General features: G+C 37.0%; 1 protein-coding gene across 2 annotated transcripts in view; it reads right to left on the bottom strand.

Annotated features, from left to right (window-relative positions):
• Positions 1-23,395, bottom strand: part of Trim33 (tripartite motif containing 33) — a 71,643-nt gene that overhangs the window by 36,868 nt on the left and 11,380 nt on the right. For both annotated transcript variants that reach the window (XM_021195792.1, XM_021195793.2), the window contains exons 2-4: positions 4,691-4,809; positions 4,148-4,292; positions 3,660-3,792 (exon numbers count right to left, since the gene is read on the bottom strand). In XM_021195792.1, coding sequence (XP_021051451.1) covers positions 3,660-3,792; positions 4,148-4,292; positions 4,691-4,809 — 397 coding nt within the window. The remainder of the gene's footprint in view (positions 1-3,659; positions 3,793-4,147; positions 4,293-4,690; positions 4,810-23,395) is intronic.

Below are 23,395 nucleotides of genomic sequence, written 5' to 3'. Positions count from 1 at the left end.
CATGTACTGTTCACACACACATGCCCTCTTCTCACGCACAAAATTTTAAATTTAAAAAATGTTAAATTAACAACTACTAGAAAGTATAGATAGCCCTTTGTAATTGTCTACTACTGAGAGAGCATAATACCATCTTCTGCATACCACATAGTGCTGGGGAAAAAAAAAATCCCAATACAAAATTCAAGCACCATGCATTTAAGACCTGACTGGCCTACAAAGTGAGTTCAAGGACAAACAGAGCTACATTAATAGACATTAGTCAAGGCTGTGTCCCTGGAGGAGATAATTAATCCTGAAACCTGAAACAACTATCACATGTCCAAGTACTGAAAGAAATTATAATGTAGAAAGAAAATTCCACTAGATTATCTTATAACATGTAAATATTTTTTATAGAAGAATACAAACCAGTACTCGTTATATCTGTAAGCAAGTCCCCCCTTTCCCATAAGGGTAACTTTGGAATCAACTGAAGAGCTGCTGCATCTTTTGATTAGGATCTATCAAACTACTCTAGGTGAGCAAAATATCAGTTTTAGACAATAAATATGGCTGGTGACCATCATGATCTTTAGAAGGCTGTTACCACGCTGTACTCTGTAGAGTATGCCAATCACATTTTTACTATATTCTGAAAATGGTATCAGAAGTAAAAGTGGTCCTGTGAACAGATGGTGAAGAAAAAAATAGAAATAAGATAATATAAAGTATGGTACACTGAAACTTACACCTTTCCTACAATAAATGAACCAAGGTATTTTATTGTTGCTACTGAAATTTTATGAACATACTTCAACTAAATGCAGAAAAATTTTAACATAACAGGCCTCAAAGCAGAAAGACCAGTTTATAACGTCTTTTTATTACTGGGAAACAGAGCTTTTGAGGTTGTTGTTTTGTTTTGTTTTGTTTTGAGACAGTTTCTTTGTATAGCCCTTGCTATCCTGGAACTCAATCTGTGGACCAGGCTAACGTCTAACTCAGTGATTCGCCTACCTCTGCCCTGGAGTGCTGGGAATAAAGGCGTGTGCCACCACCATTTGGCCAGACAGAGCTTTTAAAATACTTTCCACAATCATACATCCAGGCAAAGTACAATGGGCTTGCAAGCCTCGGCTGATTGCACATTTGGAACCCGAGAGGCTATGGCAGGACAGCAAGTTTGAAGCCAGCATAAGCTACCCAAGCAATTCTGAGGTCAGCCTAGATTACACAGCCTCAAAAAGCAAACAGTCAGAAACAAAATGAAAGTGAAAACACAAAATGTGGTACTGTGGTATTTCTCTTAACAATGGGGGTCATTCTAAGTACTATATCACTAGGGAACTTCATCATTGTCCCTCTACACTTAAAAGGGATGGCTTGAAGACTGGGATGGTCACAAATGACCAATGATTTTATAGTCATGCCTAGCTAAGGAATCTACATCTTTTTAAAAAAGGCAAAATGTAGGGAACTTGTAGGTCAGAGAACATATGTATACTAACAAACACATCCCTTCTCCTAGAGTTGCCCTATATATCTCATCATATGGCTATTCATTTGTATTTTAAAATATCATCATATTTCTCAATTGTAAATTAAGGAAATCCTAGGGTTCTGTGTGAATCATAACCCAATTTACAATGGTATCTGAAGTAGGAAAGAACCTTTAATCAGTTGAACCCAACAAACTCCAGGTATATAGGTGCTCTAAGTGAATTAAAGAACATCTACTTGGTGTCAGAGAGCTGTTCACACTGGGAATAAAACAAACATATAAAAACAGAAACGCCCTAAAGCTGAATGTTGGAGAAGGAAAAGAAAAGGTTTATCCCCACCCCCAACACCCTTATACTCAAGACCAAACATTAAGGTTGGGTAGGATACAACACTTAGTTATCTCAGCACTTAGGAAAAAGAAACAGGAGGATCCTTAAAAGTCTGAAGTCACCGGGCAGTGGTAGCACATGCCTATAATCCCAGCACTTGGAAGGCAGAGGCAGAGGCCAGCCTCGCCTACAGAGTGAGTCCCAGGACAGCCACCTGTGGGCCATCTACTCCTGTGAGCAATGACCAATGAAGGTAATCTGTCCTGGGGAAGGGTATACCATCTCTCTTCTTATGCTTTTCACCAACACAGCTTTATAAAGAGATAGCCTGAGAGATGAATCAGCAGGGTAAAGACAATTACTGCCAAGCCTAACAACCTAAGTCAATTTCTGGGACTCATATGCTAGGAGGAGAGAACAAATTTGCAAAGCTACACTCTGGCTTCCAAGCTGAGCTTTACACCCCCCCTCCGCAAATAATTAACTGTAGTTAAAAAAAATAAATACATCGGGGTGGTGGTGGCATATACCTTTAATTCAAGCACTCAGGATGCAAAAGAAAACAGATCTCTGAGTTCAAGGCCAGCCTAATCTAAAGAATGAGTTCCAGGACAACCAGGGCTACACAGAGAAACCCTGTCTTGAAAAATTGACCAATCAATCAACATATAAATAAATAAGCAAACAAGCAAACAAACACTGTATAAGAAATTTGAGGGAGGAAAAATCTGGCTGAAGCTGTGACAAAGATAAATGTCTTACTAAGATAACTGGAGGACAAATAACACTGTGATTTGCCCTTAAAGGTAAAGTCCTCTACAAGTTAGTCACTTCAGGTACAACACTGGTCGGGTTGCAGATGAGAGACATGAAATATGTCTGAGTTTGAGGCCAGCCTGGTCTACAAAGTGAGTTCCAGGACAGCCAGGGCTGCAGAGAAACCCTGTCTCGAGAAAAAAAAAAAAAAAAAAAAAGATTCACTCCAGGCATCCTTGTACATTTCTAAAATCTCTGCTAAATAGGAGTCTGAGTGAAACAGAAGACTATAAAATAGAAACCAACTTGGGTAAGTCAGCAAGAGCTCATTAAAAGATGGAGAGGAGGAGGTGAAAAATATAGATTAGTTGGAGTTTGGAGTAGATACTTATTTACTACCCTTTCTTGACAGTAGACTTAGAAAATGTTTATAAAACCTATTCTAATTCTAGTTTTTGTAGATCAAACTATTACACCTATTATTTGTAATAAACAGATGCCATGGAATGTGAGAATGCTTGTTAAAATCCTGTTGTGTGCCTAATTAAAAATTCTATTACAAATCTAATACAATTCTGATGAAGCAAAGATATGAATAAATACTGCTGGTTCAGGTAAAATATGGTTAATAAAAAATTATACATTAACAGTAATTATACTAAGTAGTGCTTACTTATTTATATAGTTTTCCTGCAATTATACATCAAATGTGAAACCAGTATATTTATGCTTAGCTATTAAAACATGGTATACATGAGAACTTTTATCAGTCACCTCCATACAAATACTGACTTTTCATATCATACACAGCTTCTAGCCTAAATATATTGCATTTGGAAAAATCTTATTTCAACCATAAAACTAGTGAACAAGGAAATAACATAACTACAATCTTATAAACACAAATCCACATTAATAACACATGTAATTAGATATGAACATGAAAAATAGTCTTATCAAACATATATTGCTTCAAGAAATAAAATCTGGGTTTAAATACACTAAGACAAAATATGAGGACAATATATAAGAACAAATTTATCAGTACTATTTCTAATACTTTTCAGTAAAGAATCAGGACTTCTGTACCTATGTTCTTTGTGCTCCAAAAGCTGACAGTCTCTACATGTCAGTCTATCACATGTTTCACAGAATAGTTTCAACTGCTCTTGTTTATGTACAGGACAAAACACTGGGCGCTGACCAGATGTTCCAACAGCCTCTGTAACAAAATAAAACATTTTTAAACAATAAGATTTTTGACTATTTTTTCTATTTTTTTAACTGCTAGTATTCAAAGATCATAAATAAGCAGAACATGCTATTTTTAAGTTCAAAAAGTTAAATGTGTCATTGAAACTATGTGTATAGGGACAAGCAAGACATCTCAGTGATAAAGGCATATGCTGCCAAGCCTGATTCAATCCCTGGGACTCAAATGTAGAGCCAGTTCCTGTTAAAGTTGTCCTCTGACTTCCACAAATAAGCACTGCGGCATAGCTGTGTACATATGTATACACACACACATATGCACAAGTTTTTTAAAAACAGCAAAACAGCAACTATACGTATCGTACCTGAGACATCTTCTTTTTTCCTGATCAGGTGGTCTTTAGTGAATTTTACTCTTTGATGTGCTTCAATACATGTCTTACACAGCCACTCTCCACATTCTACACAAAAACCAACTGCACTTGCATTATCTTCACAACTAGTACATACCTAAAAAAAGAAATAAACACTAATCTATATTACATTTGCCAAATGTAGATTAACAAAATAACTGAAAACTTTGTAACTTGCTCCTAAAAACATGAATTATACAAAAGCATAAAATCACTGTTATTCATTTAATCTTCAAAAATATTTCTTTAGCAATAAAACATCTAGATAGGTAAAAATCTAATATTCAGAACATAAATCCATATAAAGCTTAACTGTTTAAACAATAACTATTTTATTCTACCAAGTCAGAAGGTGTGGAAGAGTAATCTTTTATTTCTAATTTGAAAGATAAACCTATAGCAGAAGTACCTAAATTACTTAAATATTTTTCTTATAATTTACATTTAACAACAAGAAAAATATATATGACTATAGAGAAGAACTGAGGTGCATACCTGTTCTGATTTCTCATCAGAACTGCTAGGAGCTTCAGATGTGTCTTTCACAAAATAATTATCCACAAGATCTATCTGTCTACATTCTTGACGACATACTGGACACCGTATTACACCAACTTAAAAAAAAAAAGGAGAAGGCAGGGGTTAATGTTCTTCAAAAGGAAATGAAGCAAAGTCTGCATAAAACCCATTTGGAAACCGCTTGTGTACTACAAAAAAGACCAAAGACATGAACAAAGCAAAGCAGTTTGACTTATTTCCCTGGAGAAAAATGATACACATCTGGGAAAGGAAAACATGTATTAAAACGCTCCCACTAAAATTTTTATTATAATACAGGGAGGGTTAGCTGACAGCCCTAAAAGAAATGCTAATCTTTCAAAGCCTATGAATTGATAAAAGAAACTGCAACTGGGCAGTGGTGACATACGCCTTTAATCCTAGTACTTGGGAGGCAGAGGAGGCAAATCTCTGAGTTCAAGGCCAGCCTAATCTGCGTAGTTCCAGGACAAGCTGGGCTTAAGACCCTGTCTCAAAAGGGGGAGGGAGAGGAGGAAGATCCCATTAAGGCGCATAATAGAGAATGATTTCTGAATTATTCAGGGTGAACCTGTAAGAATGAGGCAGGTATATGTATGTATACAGGTACCCACAGGAGATTTTTTTAAAAGAGTATTAGATCTTTGGGAGCTGAAATTACAGGTAGTTTTAATTAAGCCTTGGACCTGAACTCTGGTCCTCTGGAAGAAGAGCAAACATTCTTTTTTTTTTTTTTTTTTTAAGATTTATTTATTATGTGTAAGTACACTGTAGCTGTCTTCAGACACTCCAGTAGAGGGAGTCAGATCTTGTTATGGGTGGTTGTGAGCCACCATGTGGTTGCTGAGATTTGAACTCTGGACCTTTCGAAGAGCAGTCGGGTGCTCTTACCCACTGAGCCATCTCACCAGCCCAAGAGCAAACATTCTTAACCACTGAGCCACCACTCAAGCACTCAGATGCAGATGAGACAGCACAACAGCTGAATCAGATCATCAGAAGACTAGAATGATGTGCCAAGAAGGTTACCCTCTAAAAGCTAAGACGGCAATGAATGAATTCTTCACCCAAAGCCTGTGGAATCAGTCCTGACGATGTTCCTCCAGAGCTTTTAAGAGTACGAGGTATATGTGTTTTAAATCAAACTCTTGGATGATTTTTGTTGTAGCAAGAGGAAGAAAATAAACAAGCATTCTATAAAGATTAGTTAGGTACTTAATATAATCTATACAATTGTGGGAGAAAAAGCACCCATGCTTTTATCTATTCATGTTTTACTATCTATTACACAGGATAAACTGCTGAGGTAATATATGAAACTTAAGGAATTAAAAATTAATGCAGAGGGCTGGTGAGATGGCTCAGTGGGTAAGAGCACTCGACTGCTCTTCCGAAGGTCCGGAGTTCAAATCAACCACATGGTGGCTCATAACCATCTGTAACAAGATCTGACTCCCTCTTCTGGAGTGTCTGAAGACAGCTACAATGTACTTACATAAAATAAATAAATAAATAAATAATTGAAAAAAATTAATGCAGAAGTCAATAAAACAAACTACTGACATGTCAACCATGGCACTGAAGGTGCATATACAACACAAATGACATGGTCTAGGCTGATGATATGGCTCAGCAGTTATGAACACAAAAGACGACACTTCCAGGGAACCTGGGTATGATTTCAGCACCCATGTCAGGTAAACTCAAAACTGCCTGTAACTACAGTTCCAAGGTCATCCAATGCCTCTGGCCTCATGTGCAAATATCCACACACACACAAACACACATACACATAGCTTAAAAATAAAAGACAGTATGCTGGACATGATGGCTGGCATTGCTAATCCTAAAACCTGAGAGACAGAATGATCCTAAATTCAAGGCCAGTCTGGACTACATAGCGAGACCCTATCTCCAAACAAATAAGCAAAACCAAAACACATATAATCCAAAGGCTAAAATTAGTGTTGTTTATGGTATATAACACACAACTCTAGGAAACACCATATGTAAAGACCAGGGCATAACCGGGCGTGGTGGCGCACGCCTTTAATCCCAGCACTCGGGAGGCAGAGGCAGGCGGATTTCTGAGTTCGAGGCCAGCCTGGTTTACAGAGTGAGTTCCAGGATAGCCAGGGATATACAGAGAAACCCTGTCTCGAAAAAAAAAATAATAATAATAATAATAATAATACCAAGCTATAACAAAGTCTCCAAGAATTGCATAGTACACAAACCACAGAATCTATACAATCATTCTGACAGAAAATGAAAATGTAAACAAAATTCTCAATCTACCCAGTTATCTTGGAAAGCACATGTAGTTCCAGCTACTCAGGAGGCTGATGCACAAGAATCACTTGAGTGTGGACACTCAGCCTGGACAACATAACTAAAGACTCACCCACCCCATTTTTCATACACTCGCAGAATGAATACACACACACACACACACACACACACACACACACACACACACACACTCATTCTAAAGCAGTGGGTCTCAACCTTCCTAATGCTGAAACCCTATACTACACAGTTCTTTGTGTTGTGGTGACCCCCAACCAGAATATTATTTCATTGCTACTTCCTATCTGTCATTTTGCTGCTGTTATGAATCCTAATGTTTTCAAATGGTCTTAGGCAACCTCTGTGAAAGGATTGTTGACACTCCCTGAGGGAGAACTGCTGTTTTACAGAGTATTTCCCAAGAGACATACATGCACTATAAAAACAAACCAACAAGATGGAGTTGCTTGTGTCAGCCTTTTCAAAAGTAACTAAAAGCCAAGAGGTTACCTAGCACTAATTGTCTTTTAAACTTGGTCCCTACTTTAATTTCATTTATTATATTTGTTTCAGATATAAAAATATCCCACTTCAAAATGTAATATTTTAAAATAGAAAATGGGGAAATGGAACAGGTCTGGCAGAAAATACTGTCCTTTACATTCTCTTAGTTCATATGGTAATGGCGTTTTCGTAACTGGAGGAAATGCCATACAAATTTAAGTACTAGTAGTTTAAAAAAAAATCAGTAAAATATAGAATAAAATTATATTTACTAAGAGTTCTTAAGACTTAAAAGGTTTAACATTTGTTTTTTTGTTTGTTTTTGTTTTGTTTCGTTTTGTTTGTTTCTTCGAGACAGGATTTCTCTGTGTAGCCCTGGCTGTCCTGGAACTCACTTTGTAGACCAGGAATTCTTAAGACTTAAAAGGTTTAACATTTGTTTATTTTTGTTTTGTTTTTTCGAGACAGGATTTCTCAGAGACCCACCTGCTTCTGGAGTGCTGAGACTAAAGGCACCCACAATTAAGCCCACCTTTTTTTTTTTTTTTTTTTTGGTTTTTCAAGACAGGGTTTCTCTGTGTAGCCCTGGCTGTCCTGGAACTCACTTTGTAGACCAGGCTGGCCTCANCCTGGAACTCACTTTGTAGACCAGGCTGGCCTCAAACTCAGAAATCTGCCTGCCTCTGCCTCCCAAGTGCTGGGATTAAAGGCGTGCGCCACCACTGGCCGGCCTAAGGCTTAACATCTGAAAACTGAACAATGCTATATAAGCTTAAACTTTCTTAAAGCATGTTCAATCATATTATATGAATGTACACTTGTAAGAGCACAACTTTTAAAAAGATATTCCCTTTCTTAAGGGTGCCCAACTAAAACTATTTCCAAGTCAAGGAGCCAATCAAGAAAAGAGGGAAGGGGGAAGAAAGGAACAGAAAAGAAAAAAAAATGTACACATTAACTGAAGACCTAGAACTTGAAAGACATAGAATAACCCAGTTACTGGAAAGTCAATCTGTACAAGGCAGCTCAGCCAGTAACTACTCTCAGAGGTTAACTACTCTCAGAGGTTAACAGAACAGTTGACTGTCACATGAAAGCCACAATTCTCATGGACCTCAATCCATACTTTAACAATAACTATTCTAAAGTATGGGTGAGAATTTCAAGATTTTCTGATCCACAAAAACAAAACTCAACAATCCCCTCCCCGAAATGCCCATGAAAGCAGGGAGGACATAGGAACAACTCTTTACCACTTCCCGTCTGTCTGATCCTAGCTTCTAAATTTTATAGCATATTCAAGTATAGTGCATAAGTTTTAAATTAAGTTGATAAGAAGTTAATTATAAATAATTAATGGAAAGTAGCTTAAGTAATGTATGAGTATGTATGTTTATGTAGAAGTGTATGTAGAGGCAAGGTTACTAAAAAAAGCCCACAGGAATGGGGATAAAGTGGGCTAGGCAGTTATTAGTAGAAGACACATGAAATGAAAATAGAAGTGAAACTACTAGGAGTGCAAAGATTTAAGCAGGGGTAGGAGGCAGAGATATGGAGGACAAAAGATAGGAAAAGGTTAACTAAAAGAATTAAAGTATGGAGAGCCATAGAGAAACATACATTTACATATACATATGCAGGCAAAATACTCACATACATAAAATAAAAAACAAATAAACCTAACAAGTAAGTTGCTGGGCATGATGGGACACTCCTTTCAAGCCCTGCAATTGGGAGGATGAGACAAGAGGGTCTCAAGGTCAGCCTTGTCTACAGCAAGCTCTAGGATAGTCAGAGATATATAGAAGAGAGATTGCTTCAAGAAAAATAAGATAGATATAGGAGTGTAGGGGAGTGAGAATATGAATTTAATCTAATCAGGTTAAAAGCACTTGCTTCTCTTGGAAAGGAAAGGTCCAGAATTTGGTTCCCAGGGTGCTCACAACTGCTTGTAATGCCAGCTCCAGATATCCAATGTATTCTGGCTTTTGCAGGGTAGGCACCTATATACATGTACAAACACATACACCTAAATAAGTGTTTTTGAAAATTAAATTAAGGGGCTAGATAGATGGATCAATGGTTAAGAGCACACTTGTTGCTCTTGAAAAGGACCTGAATTTGGTTGCCAGTACCTACATCAGGTGGCTCACAACCATCTGTAACTAGTTCTGGGTAATCCAATGCCTTCAGCCTCCTCAGGCACAACCAGCACACATATAAACATACTCATACACATATGTTCATTTTAAAAGTAAAATAAATATATAATAAATTAACTGGTTAAACTAAAAAGAACTATGTAGAGCTGGATGGCTTAGAGATTAAAAGCACTGGCTGTTCTCCAATAGGACCTGTGTTCAATTTACCCCCAGGACATTTTACAACCACCTGTAATTTTAGTTCCAGGTAATCTGATTCCCAGTTCTGGATTCTGCAAGCATATCATGCATGTGATGCAGACAAAACACTCATAAACTTTAAATAATAATCTTTAAAAAAAGAAAAAAATGCACCAGAATCAAATGGACTTGCATAGGGTTAAGAGAGTCGACTTCAGTGAGAAAGGTGCTCAAGAACCTGATCCCCAGTACATACATACAAAGCCAGGCACACTGGGAGTCAGAGCTGGGAGTTGAGAGGAAGATGATCCCTGTGGTTGGCTGGCTAGCCAGCTTGGCATAACTGGGGAGTTCCAGGTGACAAAGAAAAACTATCATCCTCCTAACATCTGCTGCTATTTACCTCCACTGCTATAAAATCTCTATTGAAGAGATCAGTGACCTCTTGCTTCAGGATCTAGTTATTATCTTCTTGTCTTCCCCCATGTAAACAGATACAGTTCTTCCTGGCTGACACATACCCCCCCACACACACACACATTTTTAAAAAAGGAAAAGGATACAGCTTCTGAGGAAGCACAACAAAATTCATACATACAAAAACAAAGAAATTACTTCATAATGATAATGTAGTAAGATTTACAGCTAAGGAAATTAAGAATTCTAGATGATTATTAGGTTTCTACGTGGTTAATTTTCACTAAAAAAATACACCACTATTAAATAAGGGAGAGGATTTTTAGTCAAAATGTAATTAAGTAGGTTTTAGATAAATACTATTTAACTTGCTTCTCAACTGAACCACTTTGATTACTAAAGAAGTAAAGGACAGAAGACTTGAGCTAGATGTGGATGTATCTTAGTGACAGAAAGCTTATCTAGCGTCCATAAGGACATTAAGTCCCCAGCCTAGATACAGAACCCTTGAATATGTCAGCATTTACACATCTAAGAAAAGAAAGAGTTCTAAGATGCAAAAACCAACTTTCCACCGGGCGTGGTGGCACACGCCTTTAATCCCAGCACTTGGGAGGCAGAGGTAGGCAGATTTCTGAGTTCGAGGCCAGCCTGGTCTACAAAGTGAGTTCCAGGACAGCCAAGGCTATACAGAGAAACCCTGTCTCGAAAAAACCAAAAAACAAAACAAAACAAAACAAACAAACAAACAAAAACCAACTTTCCAACATTTCAAACTGAAATATATAAACATATAACTGAAATAAAATACTTTTCTATTAGACGTTTATAATTAATTTCTCATCACTGTAATTTACTTTTAAATATTACTATATTTAATCATTAGTTCTTTGCATGACAATCTTTTTATTCAGTCCTAGCTTTTCCTTCTGATATCTTTAAGTAGTCATTCACATTTTAAAATCATAAACAAGTCTCTCCTTCAGAAAACATGTAAAGATTTAAAAAATACATGTCTTTACAGCTGAAGGAAGAAACCGCAGAATTAACATATAAGGCTCCCAACTGCTCATTGAGAGGCCAGTCAGGTGATGAGAGTGTCCTGTACATTAAATTTTATAAAGTTTGAATTAAATAATCCAGGTAATTAAGAACTAGAATATAGCTCAGGGTAAAGCATTCCCCCTGGACCTGTAAATAAACCCTGCTGTCAATCACCTGCCCTGCAAAGTAGCAAAAGGTAGAGGTAAAAACAAAAAGACTATGAAAAGCTAGAGCTAAGAAGTGTTAAAAACTAGGACAAAACAACTGGCAACAAAGTAAAACGACAGAATGGCCGTGAGAGGCCAAATAAACATTACTTGATCTAGGTGAAATTGGACAGGGCTGAAGAGATGGCTCAGTCATGAAGAACACTGGCTGTTCTTCCAGAGGACCTGGGTTCAATTCCACCAGATGGGACATGACAGCTCACAACTACCTATAATTCTAGTTTCAGAAGATCTAATGCCCTCTTCTAGCCTCAGAATGAACTGTATGCACATGGTGCCCAGACATATATGTAGACAAACACCTTTACAAACAAGATAAATTTTAATAAAGAAAAAAATGTGGTATATATAATACAAAAATAACTTATGAACTGGCTCAACCTCTAAAATAATACCATATAGCAACATGTTTATATTATGTTCATAAATATACAGAAAACTTCCACAAGTCAGTTTTAGCACGGTGCATAAAAATATTGAATTTATATTTATGTGGTTATATGTGTGCAAACACAATCATAATAAACACAATTCTGGTATCAAACAGTGAAATATATCTAGAGACTTATAAAGTATAGATATTACAGTCAATAATTACTGATATCTTATTTTCATATATTCTTAAAGACTTATAAGACTTCAAATTGAAATTTTAAAATCTTATGTAATCAAAAAACAGTGAGTCAACGTGTCATCAAATATAGCAATATATTAATAATTTCAGCATCATTTAAAATAAGGTGCTCAAAAGTTTTTCAACCTAACAGAAAACTGTATTAAAAAACTAACATACTTTTCAAATAAATAATTATAGTCTGTTAGCTATATGCAAGTTTAAAAAGTAAAGTAGGGCCAACAAAACATTATTCCAAACACTATGACTTTCTCATGTTGGGAGGCAGAAAAACTGACTCCTACAACTTGTACTGATCTGAAGAATGCCATGTATAGTTGGCAAGATGGCTCAGCAGTTATGAGCATTGGCTATTCCAGAATACCCAGGTCAATTCCCAGCACCCATATAGTAGCTCACAGCTGTCTAGTTGCCACAAATGCTTATTCGCTGACTCCATTAAGAGATCATCTGAAATCTATACTAAGAAACTCAAGTCAGTTATGAAAAGATCGAAAAGTCTACTCTCCATTTGTACTAGCTGAGCAGAAAACAGTGAGGATATGTTACTCTTGGGATAAGACATTTCATTTGAAAATTTAGTCAAAAAAAGCTGGGCAGTGATGGTGGTACATACCTTTAATCCTAGCACTTGCGAGGCAGAGGCACAAGGATTTCTGAGTTCAAGGCCAGCCTGGTCTACAGAGTGAGTTCCAGGACAGCCAGGACTACACAGAGAAACCCTGTCTCAAAAAATAAAATAAAATAAAGTGTAGTCAATAAAGGACAAATAAAACAAAGGGTATCATGTCTACCATGGTTACATGCTCACCACTGCCAAAATACAAAGCCATGCACCAACCTGATCCTGTAAAAGGAGTCACATACGGGGGACAGGATGGGAAGAAAAGAAAACCTGAGTTTAAAAAAAATGAAGGATGGGGAGGGAAGGAGGAAGAAAGGAAGTGGTGACAGCAGCAGCAACAAGAATTCTTAGAAAAATTCAATTAAAAGGAAAAGGCTCTGCAAGAATGAAATAAATGAAATCTGGCAGGTATTAAAACAGAACAACAGAAGCAACAGGAAGGTCAAATTACAAATATAACCATAGAAGACTCAAAAGCAAAGAACAAAACCAGAAAAATGAAGTGTTATGTAATTAAGAAAACAAAGTAAACAATCTTTAGGCTAGGAAAAATATCTGCAAATTAATCATCTGACCCTGGAATTTACAACAGCAAACACCGGTAGTAGTTGTAATCCAAACTAAAAGTGGGCAAATAAAGGAAGAAGCTCAGTAACAGAGCACTAGCCTAGCATGCAAGCAGATCACAGCAAATGGAATGGAAACATGATCTAGATACTTCTCAACGCATACAAGATGGTCAGCAACTATATAAAAGTTGTTCAAGGATTGGTAAAATGCCTCAGAATGTAAAGCTACTTGCCAGCAAGCCCAAAGGCCTGAAATTCAAGTCCCATGATCCACTCACAGAGTAGAAGAAAACCAACTGCCCAAAAGTCATTTTCTATCTTCTGTCGTCTACATTTGTACACACACATACAAAATGTAATGAAAATTTTACACCATTGATAACAAAAAAAAAAAAAAATACAAACCAACACCACAACAATGAGGTATCTTTCTCTAGCTGGAATAGCTATTATCAAAAAGGCAAACTATAAATGCTGTTGGGGAAGCAAAAGAGAAACTCGTATGCACTGTTACTGAGAATATACAATTAGCACAGCAATTGTACAAAACAATATGGAGGCTCTTAAAAACTACAATAACACATCCTTTTAATTCAGCTATCCCATCTGTGGGTATATAGCCAAAGAAAATGAAATCCAAGATGTTCTAGAGATATCCGAAATCCCTACTGCACCACTAGTAATCAACATACGGAATAAAACAAGGTACCATCAATAGGTAAATAGATTTTTAAAATGTGGTAAACATACATGAACCAATAGGTATACCCCTAAACCCAAAGACTAATGCTTGGCTCATGGGGAGGGGCACCTTTAGGAGGTGTGTCCTTGTTGGTGGAAGTATGTCATTGTGGAGGCAGGTTTTGAGGTCTCATAGAAGCTCAAGCTATGCCCAGTGTGACAGTCTCCTGCAGATCAAGACATAGAACTCTCTGCTCCTCCAGCACCATGTCTGCCTATACAATGCAATGTTTCCCACCATGGTGATAATGGACTAAACCTCTGAAATTATAAGCCAGCCCCAATTAAATGCTTTTCTTTGTAGGAGTTGCCTGGCCATTCCTCAGAATGTCACTCCACTTTTAGTAAAATTTTAAAAGGACTAAGCTTATAAAACAAAGAGTAAATGTTTTGTTTCCCTGTTAAATTTCATCAGGCTTTTAACAGAATTGGAGCTCACTTAAATTTCTGTTTAAGGTCTAGAAATCAATCTGAGATTAAAAGCAAGTACTGTCCTTGCAAAAGCCCAGAGTTTGGTTCCTAACACCCATGTTAGGCAGTTTATAACTGATTCTAACTAAAGTTCCAGAGAGATTAAACACCTCTTGCCTCTGAAAGTACCAGCATACTTGTACACATACACGCATATAATAAACGCTTAAATTTTTGTTTAGGCTAAGGTCAATGTACATATGCATGCAGTTGAGCCTGCTTGTGTATGGATGTCTTCCTTAATCTTCCTTAATCATTTCCTACCTGATGTTTATGAGATGGAATCTGTCTCTCACTGAACCTAAACACATCTACTTTCAGTGACAAAGGACAGTTGTGATCAAAATCACTAACAAGTGATGTCTTCAGAGAAAACATTTTTTTTAAGATGGTCTAATATGTATACCCTGTCTGGCCTAGAACTGTCAATCCACCTGCCCCAGCCAAGAACTGTACATGGAATCACAAGTATGTCACCACATTCAGCCTAAAGTTTCGATAACTTGCTACACATCAATAAAAGCATCAATAAAAACAAATTAAAGGTTACAAATATTTTGTCTAGAACAAACATTAAGAAACTAGATGAGCTGAAAAAAATGCTCAGTCGTTAAAGAGTGTCAGCTGCATTTGTAGAGCTTAATTCCCAGCACCCCATACAGAGTGGCTCACAACCACCTCTAACTCCAACCCTAGGGGAATCTGACATCTCTGGCCTTCATGTACACTCATGTGACCATATCCATACACAGACACACATACATACACATTAATTTAAAAAACAAAAACAAATCTTTAACTCAGGAGGCAGAAGTAGGCTGATCCAAGCTAGCCAGGGATACAATGCGAGACCCTGTCTCAAAAAAAAAAAAAAAAAAAAAAAAAAAAAGAAACTAGCCAAAACGCTATATAAAATCATATTAAAACATAAAATCTTAAATAAAATTTGAATCTTAAAAGTGTTTTAGGTAACTCACATGAAGGCAGAATAGTTGTGATGCATACCACGTGTAGAATAAGCTGTGACACATGTAGAGTATTTAAGCTGTGACACATTAATAATCATCTTAAAGAGCTAATAATGAAAAATACAAAATACAAAATACCATCAAATACAAAAGACTGACCGACTGGAAAAAATAAAACTAAAGTCTATGACATTTAAACCTTGACCTACTCCCCAATCTCTTCTCAGAAAGCAACATTCCAAGTGAACATAGCCAAAAAGACATTATTATCCACCAATGTCAGGTCAAGGACTACAGTATCTTCCCCAGGAAGGACCAGCCACAAGCATTTCTCATCCTATCTGTGTTTGAAAGTAAACTCCAAAGCTAAGATAGTGTATCTAGATCTGGAGCTTCCTTCTTTCCCCAACTCCCAGTGCAAAGATTCTGCCCCAAGTACTGCAGACCAAAAGATGCTGAGGCAGCTCACTTGTAAGACAAAGAATTCATTCTATGAAAGTCGATCCAATGAAGCCAATAGCTATGGTTCCCTCTACTCAACATCTTGCTCATGTCATCAAGAATTAAGACATAGCCAGGCGTGGTGGCGCACACCTTTAATCCCAGCACTTGGGAGGCAGAGGCACAAGGATTTCTGAGTTCAAAGCCATCCTGGTCTACAAAGTGAGTTCCAGGACAGCCAGGGCTACACAGAGAAACCCTGTCATGAAAAAACAAAAACAAAAACAACAAAAAAAGAGAATCCAACCAAAAAGCAGACATTGGTACTGGTGGTAGGAACACAAATACAGCCCTCAATTCAAGTCTCAGAAACAAACAAAAATAAAAATTAATTAGACTAAAAACAAGAACAAGATCTAACTATGTTGTAAATAAGTCAGTTTACACTCAAATACATAGATACATTCAAAATAGAAGAATGGGAAAAGATGTCATCATATAAAAAGTGAGGGGTGTGAGTAACTTATGCCTAGTAGCTCAGTTGTTAAGAGCTAGCTGACCTTCTGAAGGACCTGGGTTTGAGTACGAGCATCTACATGGCAGCTCACAACTCTCCATAACTAGAGAGGCTATACTGAGATAGAAATAATAATGACCCTCTAAAGATGTTCTCAATCTGTTACAAAGCAAAAATCAATATACTAATTTTAGTTGTACTTGATGCAGTAAGGGGGGGTTTAATTAAACTTAATGCCAATTTGTCCACTATTATTATTTGGTCTCTCTTGCCTGTATGAGCTACATAAAATTTGACATCTTTGCTAAGTTTTGCTAGGTCTTACCATTCCCATTCATGCCTCCCATGACCAGATATCTCTGCCATTAATCTGCCAGTTAGTGGTTTTCCATTTTGATGACCATATCTATATCATGAATTGGAGATGGTATTTTCCTTATGCTTTCCTAGTTGTCTGTCTGATAACAAATAGCACTGCTCTGATATTGTGGTTCTTTCCTCAGTACTGGCCATTCCATCCTCCAGTCTGCAGCTTCCCATTACTTTTTTTTTTTTTCACTTTTTTTGTTCCTTTTTGGTTTTTGGTTCTTTATCAGTGGTTGATGAACTATCAGTAAACCATTCAATAACCAAATGTTGTGACCATTCCATCCATCTGTCCTCACAGTTCAATGGGTGCCTCTTTTGGGGGAGGAGTGAGTGGTTTGGGGATGGGGATTACAGGCAAGTGAGCTATTTCCTCAGTGCTACAACTTCCTAGTCACAGAGTCTATAGGTATCAGTTTCATTGAAATACCTTTCCTTCTTTGCCTTCAAACAGATCCAATCCATCACTATAAAGGGTGCCCTTATGACCATAGGGTGGTTGGCACTGACTGAGTATAAGGTCCTCCATGCCTTGTAAAATGTCCAGATTTGTTTCTCAAAGAGAATATTTACTCTCCATATGAGAAGTGTTTGTGATAAAAGCCAACAGGCAAATGTCAGTGGACTCATTTTTGCTTTATGAGGAGTCCCTAGTTGCCAATTCACCAATAAATATGGATGGCATCCATAACTAGGCTATCATTTGGTTCAATATTGATCAGACTTGTATGCATGGAGATGAGCTTACTCGCAGTTTAAAAAGGTGTTCTCTGTTTCTGTCCCCACTGGAAATTGGCTGCCTCTCTAGTAACCCTGTAGAGGATTTTTATAATAAACTGTATAGTATGTGATTTCTCTAGGGTGCAAACATACCAATTAGGAGCTGTATCTGAGTTTTGTCCCTGGGTAGTGGGATTAAAGGTGTGTGCCACCACTTTATTCATGGTAACTCTAGAATTTAGAAAACAATTTATACAGACTCACTGGGATTAAAGGCATGGGCCACCAGCACCCTGCTTAAATATTTTATCTTAGCTCCAAATCACTCCAACTCTTAGAGATTTAGAAAACAAGTTTTCTTAAAATGAACTGTAATAACCCTTTGAGTTTACTTAAAACAATTTAAGTCTCTTAACTGTGTCTTTAACACCAAAGAACAAAAATATCCTTTTTTTTTTTAAATTAAAGAAAACACAAAAGCTACAGTCTAACTAACATTCTAACATGAAATTAAGACACATGGTTTAAGAAAACCCATTTTTCATTTCAAACCAGTAAGGTAAATGTGCCTTGGCAACTTTTCATTTGAAAAAACTGCTGTGATTCAAAAAAAAATGTGCCCTGGCCATCCTGGAACTCACTTTGTAAACCAGGCTGGCCTCGAACTCAGAAATCTGCCTGCCTCTGCCTCCCGAGTGCTGGGATTAAAGGCATGTGCCACCATGCCCGGCTCGAAAATACTTTTTATTTTTGTTTTTTCTCAAATGGTCAAATTAAAGGCATTTGTTAGTCTTATAAATTAGTTTGGACTGAATAACCAAGATGTCTGATGAACTACCACCTCTCATTCAGAAGGTCTCTCTTGTTCAAATCTAATTTTTATCCATTTTGATGGTATCCACAGCTTTTCTTCTCCTGTGGAAACAAAGAAAAAACCTCTTCTCCAATGTAACACATATCCTAGTTTCCATTCTGAGGTCAACACACCTTTAAAAGATACAGGCCAGTTTAATTCAACAGTTTTTTTCTTCTATCCAATGTCTCTCCACAGTTGTCCCTTTCTCATTAGCATCTTAAAAATTTAAAGTTAATATAGCACTGTGCAATCTATGTCTGGGAGGCTTTATTACCCCTTTCTGTTTATTAAGCATTTCTTTTAAACTGCAATTAGATCTTTCTATAACTGCTTGTCCTTGCAGGATTGTGTGGTATACCTGTAATATGTTATATGTTATAATATGCAAAAAATGCTTTCATTTAACTAGAGACATATGCTGGAGCATTCTTGGTCTTTTTTTTTTAATATTTATTTATTATTAGATCTAAGTACACTGTAGTTGTCTTCAGAAGAGGTCGTCAGATCTCTTTACGGATGGTTGTGAGCCACCATGTGGTTGCTGGGATTTGAACTCAGGACCTTCAGAAGAGCAGTCATTGCTCTTAACCTCTGAGCCATCTCTCCAGCCTGCATTCTTGGTCTTAATTTGTACAGGTATCCCCATAATAACCATGACATCTAATAAATGTGTAACTACAGATTCAGCCTTTTCAGAACTTCAAGCAGTTACCCACTGAAATTCTGACTACGCACCTATGATGTGGTTCGCATACTTTTAATTTTTCAAACTTTGAAAATGAAACACATTCATGTGCCAAACTTCATTTCTTTGGGTACCTTTTGGGTTACTTCCTGCAAATAATGAAGTTTGGTTATACCAAGAACAAGTAAGACATTTCCTTATAATTTCCTGGTTGCCAAGTGACAGAAAAATCTTTCTTCAAACAATCCAGCTTTGGATCCAAATGGTCCACATGTGCATCAATGTAATTTCTTTTCTACCAGAGCAGTTCTCTCTCAGCCTTAGCTGATAACTTTCTTAAACTAGTTAAGTCCTTATCACCTCGTAAGTTTTGGAACAAATACTTACCTCTTGAGTAGTTAATCCAATTGTAGGGCATAGTCAGTTAATATCTCTCAGCAATTTTTGAAAATCCTTAAGAGTTTGTAATTGATCTCTCCTGATTCGTACTTTCTGTGGTCAAATTTTCTATAGACCTATCTTATAGCCTATATAATAAACAGAATCTCCTCTTTGTATTTTTTCAGGAGGAATTTGAAATCCCCAGCAAGGCAAAATTCTCTTCTAACAATTTTTTCTAAGCTATCTACATCAAAATCAAACAGTAAGATACCAATATAATCCTAAATTTTAGATTGAGGAAACTGTTTACAAATTATTTCTAGTGGCTGTTAATACAAAATATTGGCACAACATAGGACTGTTTAACCTTCCTGTGGCAAGACTTTCCAATGATATCTCTTTATTGAACAACTATTATTATAAGTAGGTGCTAAAGCTGGGTGTGGTGGCACACGTCTTTAATCCCAGCACTTGGAGGCAGAGGCACAAGGATTTCTGAGTTCAAGGCCAGCCTGGTCTACAAAGTGAGTTCCAAGACAGCCAGGACTACACAGAGAAACCCTATCTCGAAAAACCAAATAAATAAATAAATAAATAAATAAATAAATAAATAAATAAATAAAGTAGGTGCTGAAAAAGTAAACCTTTCCCTATCATGCTCATACAAAAAGATTGTGAGAAAGCAATCTTTTAAATCAATTACTATTAAAGGCCATGACTTAGGTAATAAAGAAGGCAATGGGATTCCAAGCTGTGAAGACCCCACTGGCTGAATCATCTTATTATGGCTCTTAAATCTGTTAACATCCTCCATTTTCCTGATTTCTTTATAACATAAGCAAATTTCATGGATTCCTCAATATGTTGACCATTTAGATGCTCCTGATCCAGCTGTTCTATTACCTGTAATTTTTCTTTTGTGATAGACCACCGACTGATCTAGCCATACAGTCTTATCAGTTAGTCATTTTAAAGACAGGGTGGTTGGTACCTTTAAAAGACCAACACCTGTCATGTCCTGCTTATAGACAACCTGGACTACCTGTGACTCTTCTTGATATTTTTCTTAGAAGCATTCTTTATGGTTTGTTTCTGAAACTGGAGGAATATTATCTGAGTTTTCCATTATTACAACAAATCACATCCCCATAAATTAATTCATGGCTATATTAGCCACAATGGCTTGATTTTTCCTATTTGTCCCTCTGGCCCTATACACTCGACAATCTTGCACTTAGTTTTGCCAGAGACAAAGTTCCAATCCCTAGAAGCTGAGTATTTATAGAGATCAATCTGGATGCCAAGGTTTTGGTGACTACTAGGCGTTCAATTTCTATTTCTTCTGTTTGTACTTCTAGCTTTGGTCTCTGATCATTTATAGCAGTTTGCCAAAATGCTTGTTTTTTCGTCTTTCCTGAATTTTTTGGTTTTGGTAAAACAAAAATTGAAGCTGTTCTGTTCTTGGTTATATCCAGAGCAGTGTTGTTTGTGGATTATCTCTAGAAAAAATTGTTTCTAGTTAACACCTTGTCTACAATCCCTTTTCAAATGACTTTTCAAATTGCTTACCACAATTTAAAACACCTAGCATTTTGACTTTTTTCTTTCTTTTTTTTTTTTTTTTTTTTTTTTTTGGTTTTTCGAGACAGGGTTTCTCTGTATAGCCCTGGCTGTCCTGGAACTCACTTGGTAGACNGGGTTTCTCTGTATAGCCCTGGCTGTCCTGGAACTCACTTGGTAGACCAGGCTGACCTCGAACTCAGAAATCCGCCTGCCTCTGCCTCCCAAGTGCTGGGATTAAAGGCCTGCGCCACCAGGCCCAGCTTTGACTTTTTTCTTAGACCTTTTAGAAATTACTTCTATCAGAGTAGAATATGAAATCCAACATTAGCTGAATTTCTAACCCATTCACATATTGATGATCTTGCCTTTCGCATCTGAATTAGCATTTTCAAAACCCAAAAATTCAGTTAATATTTCTATGACTTCTGAATCTGATAATATTCTATTTATAGCTGAAGTCAATCTTTGCAACAAATCAGTGAAGGCTTCTTTGGGGCCCCAAAAACCCACTATAACTATTAAAGATAACAGGAATTATCAGACTGATAGTAATTATAATCGTCATTATGTCAATGCCAGTTAAATTGTTTATATTTTCATTTTCTGCCTCTTTTCAAGCCATCTAAAGAAAAAGTAGTGCTATACAGGGTCCTACCACCTCGTATTATAGTTATTTCCCAACCTTAACTCTCCCCTTGAGGACTTCCCAGGTGATTTATCAAATCAGATGGCTTCTCAGTTTGTCCAAAGCTAGTATGATTTCTCTCTCCTATGGTTGTGTCATGCACTGGAGTGACAAATACAAAAATCTCAAATGTTGGATTTTATCAATAAAGACTCAGGAGTCAGATGTTAGGTGAAAGCATGCTAGCTCAGAAGCAGAGAAAGCAGCCAGCTGACCTTCCTCAGCTGAGGTCCCAAAAAGATGCTCTCTTCCGCGCTCAAGACCCCCTGGAATTGAATGTCCCTCCTCTCTACTTCATGTGCATCTCTCTATCCTCTCAAGTCCTCATATTCTCTATGGTTTTATTTCCTATGTTCATTCCCTGTCAACTGGCTGCTTTGTCCACCTCTTGACCTATAGTCTACTTTTATTTATTCCTGTTTACAAAAGCTCTTGGATTAAAGGTGTATGCTAGGTCTGCCATCTGAACATACATACACATTTTTATATTTTTAATATTCCACACTATTACATACTCACCATAAAAGATTTAGTGTTACTCTGAAGACATCTATATCATTATTAAAAGAGCTTATGTGAATTTTGAGACCTAAACACCACTTACATAATATTCCAATCACTTTCCAAGATTCAAATATTTGTAAACATGCTTGCATTTGCTTCTTACACAGTGAAACTCTAATAATTAGTATGATGCTTGTTGTTAATAACATATTATAGTACTGGGGAAAAGGATCATTGGCTAAGTGCTTATGACCTAGCTGGAAAATGTAAGTTCAATTTCCAGCACCCAGATAAAAAGATCACCTGACACTGTGATACACACTGTAATCGCAGTACACACTGGAGAGGCAGAGATTGGAAGGTCTCTGGCTGGGGTTTGCTCAACACCAGTCTAGCTCAATGTGGTTCAACACAAAATCCTTTTTCAAAAATAAAGTCTAGAAATCAATTTAGAAGATCTGACAACTACTTCTGGCTTCTAGGCATATCGTAGACCCACATATGAATAAATACATACAACACACACATACAAATAAAATATATTGTATCCAATACAGCTACTGAAAAGTTTACTTAAGTACTTAAAGAGCTTAAACTTCAAAGTTAGAAAATCAAACTAAGGATCTGGAGATGTCTAAGTTGTTAAGAGCTGGCTGTTATTCAAGAGTAGCTGGGTTCAATACCCATCACACATGGCAGTTCACAATGTCTGCAAATTCAGTCCATGGGATCCTGCACTCTCAAATTCAGGCTGGATTTCCTCACTACTCCCTATATCTTACATAAGTTAGTATCGCCAACATAAAAGCCATTTTTTTTTAAAGTATGATTTTATCAATCTACCTCTATGGCCTCATTAGTTGGGGGGAGGGGAGTTAGAGGGCTTACAGTGAGACTTGATTTTTTTTCCCCACAAGAGAGAAATGAATGAATGAATAAATAGGGAGAGATGGGGGGGCTGGTGAGATGGCTCAGCGGGTAAGAGCACCCAACTGCTCTTCCAAAGGTGCAGAGTTCAGATCCCAGCAACCACATGGTGGCTCACAACCATCCTTAACAAGATCTGACTCCCTCTTCTGGAGTGTCTGAAGACAGCTAGTGTACTTACATATAA

The sequence above is a fragment of the Mus pahari genome, chromosome 4, assembly GCF_900095145.1.
Source record: "Mus pahari chromosome 4, PAHARI_EIJ_v1.1, whole genome shotgun sequence".
Classification (NCBI taxonomy): domain Eukaryota; kingdom Metazoa; phylum Chordata; class Mammalia; order Rodentia; family Muridae; genus Mus; species Mus pahari.
This window is presented reverse-complemented; position numbering and strand designations above follow the sequence as displayed.